General features: G+C 39.0%; 2 protein-coding genes across 2 annotated transcripts in view; one reads left to right on the top strand and one right to left on the bottom strand.

Annotated features, from left to right (window-relative positions):
- LOC143032019 (uncharacterized) overlaps positions 1 to 2,500 on the top strand; it is a 428,918-nt gene that overhangs the window by 400,042 nt on the left and 26,376 nt on the right. The gene's annotated exons all lie outside the window — the stretch shown is intronic.
- LOC143030515 (uncharacterized) overlaps positions 1,625 to 2,500 on the bottom strand; it is a 1,858-nt gene continuing 982 nt past the window's right edge. Inside the window, exon 3 of the mRNA XM_076193666.1 lies at positions 1,625 to 2,347. Within this exon, the coding sequence (XP_076049781.1) occupies positions 1,625 to 2,347 (723 nt within the window). The remainder of the gene's footprint in view (positions 2,348 to 2,500) is intronic.

Below are 2,500 nucleotides of genomic sequence, written 5' to 3' on the forward strand. Positions count from 1 at the left end.
CACACACACACACACACACACCCACACAAGACGTTGATATATGTATAATGTGGTTTAAATACGGAATTTTTAGCTCCTTTTATATTTCTTAATTTTCACAATTTGTTAACGTGTATTTCATACAGTGTAACGTTAAGAGAGAACGAATATATGAGTTTAGATTAACATTTAAGAATTGGGTTACAACTGAGGTCGATTTTTTTTTTCAACGAAGTCTCTGGATGTTACAGAAACCTTCTACAAGAGCCGACCTGCATATAATTCTAAGGCTTCTGATTGGTCTTTTGTTTCTCTTTTGAGTTCTGATTGGCCAGTGGCCTTACAGTGAACCATTGAAGTTCGCCACGTCCACTCAGCAACATGACTACACCAAACATGTGGTTACTGCTATCATCACTTGAACCTTAATTAACCTCAATTAACCTCTCTGATAAGAGATGCTGACGTGTATGTTCCTGTCGCACAAACATAGACATGTCTCTCACAGAAATGGTTGAAGGGTCATAATAGTAATCCTTGAGAATACTATTATCGCTTCTTTACTTATGGCAGTCTCTCTGTGATCGACTACATCATTGCTCCTGTGAAGTGCGATGTGATGAATGAGGCTGAGCGGTGACACTGTGGTTTTTGGCGGTAATGCCAACAGAGATGACTGTATTACGGTAGTATTAGTATCACGACACCTCTTCCTCCTCTTCTTCCTCCTCCTCTTCCTCCTCTTCCTCTTCCTCCTCCTCTTCCTCTTCTTTCTCTTCCTCTTCCTCCTTTGCTTGTCCCTCCACCTTTCCCCGTCCATGCTCATCCTTCTCCTCATCTTCCTCTTCCTTCTCCTCCTGCCTTTCTTTCTTCTCCTCCTTTTTCCTACTTCATCTCCTTCCACTTCTTCCGTTCACTATTGTCTCTTTCCTTACTCTACTCTTTCTCAATTTATCCTCATATTCCCTATTCTTCTTCTTTCTACTCCCTCTACCTCTAATTCCCTGCTTACTTTTCACCTTATTTCTTCCCCCCAAAAAATCCCTCCTCCCGCCCATCTTTTTCACTCAACCGTAATTCTTCTGACCCTAAAATCTCTTTCCCCCTAGGAAAAAGTCCCCAAATTCGCCTTCCCCCTTTGACAAAAATCCCAGATTGTCCTCCCCAGCCTACAACACTTCTCTTTCGAAACCTCGAGTTCTCTTCCTCCCACTCTTCTCCAAAACCACTAACTCACGCTTGGCAGAAGAAGAATAAAAATGAAAAATAGATTAATGGATAGGCAAATAAATATAAAGATGAAAAACAAGAAATAATAAAATAAATAGACTTGTAAATAAATTACACAGGCCTGCGTTTGAAAAAAAAATTCTGTTCCTGCGGTTTTCTTTAGTGATTCCTAACGAAATTGTTCTCCTAAATTGAAATATGACATTCATTTTGCTCAATCAGGTCTGGTTTTTGAGATACAGCGCACTACTGTTTTTAGAAAAGGGCCATTTTTGAAAAAATCCCTTATCTATATAAAAGTTATTTAATAAATTACAATTACTTGTAATAAAAAAATACCGACTCAATTCGACTTTCTTTTAATTAATTTTAAACTTACAGACTACTTATGAGCTTACCCAGGAGTGCAAAGAAACTATTTTCCAAGAAAAGAAGTCCTTGATGACTTCCGCTTGTGAAGCGATGTTGGTTCGTCGCGTTTAAGACACCAGCAATAGTCAGCTAACATGTTGATGTCCCAGCGTCCTTGATATCTTGTCTCCATCGTCTTTATGTCTTGGTGAAATCTTTCTCCTTGTTCCTCGCTATAATCTCCACAGTTTGCCGGAAAATAGTCAAGATGTGACTGGAGAAAATGCATTTTTATCGACATGCGAGCTCCCATTTTTTCGAAGCTTTTCATAAGCTCATTTACATGTGAGATATATTCTGAGCTTCTTTTATTTCCCAGAAAACCGTCGATTACTTTACTAAACGCTCGCCATGCTTCTTGTTCACTGGCTTCCATATTGGTGTAAAAATGCTTGTCCTTTAACAGAGTTCTAATTTGGGGACCATCAAATATGCTTGCATGGAGCTTGGCATCACTGATCTGTGTGAATTTTTGCAGTAGATACTTAAAAGCTTGGCCTTCTTTATTCAGTGCTTTGACAAGCTTTATATGAAGAGGAGGCAGTAAAACATTTTTGGGAGGGACTAGAGGTTGAGCTACCACATTGTGGCAGCCAATTTGGAATGCCTCTCGAGATGGCCAGTCTTTTTGCTTATAGTGAAGACTATCCGCCCGGCTATCCCATAAGCACATGAAGCATGGATATTTTGTGTAGCCTCCTTGCATCCCAAGAAGAAGGCACACAACCTGAAAGAAAACATATTGATGCATATTGATGTACATGGTTTCTAAGAACTTCTATTTTTTGCATAGGCAATTTTCACTAAGTTTATTAGGGGTAGGGAGAAACTAATATGTGTATAATATCCTTCTGTCATTGGTATTTAGAAACAAACATTC

This window comes from Oratosquilla oratoria, chromosome 12, assembly GCF_046742065.1.
Source record: "Oratosquilla oratoria isolate Oo_2021 chromosome 12, ASM4674206v1, whole genome shotgun sequence".
Taxonomy (NCBI): domain Eukaryota; kingdom Metazoa; phylum Arthropoda; class Malacostraca; order Stomatopoda; family Squillidae; genus Oratosquilla; species Oratosquilla oratoria.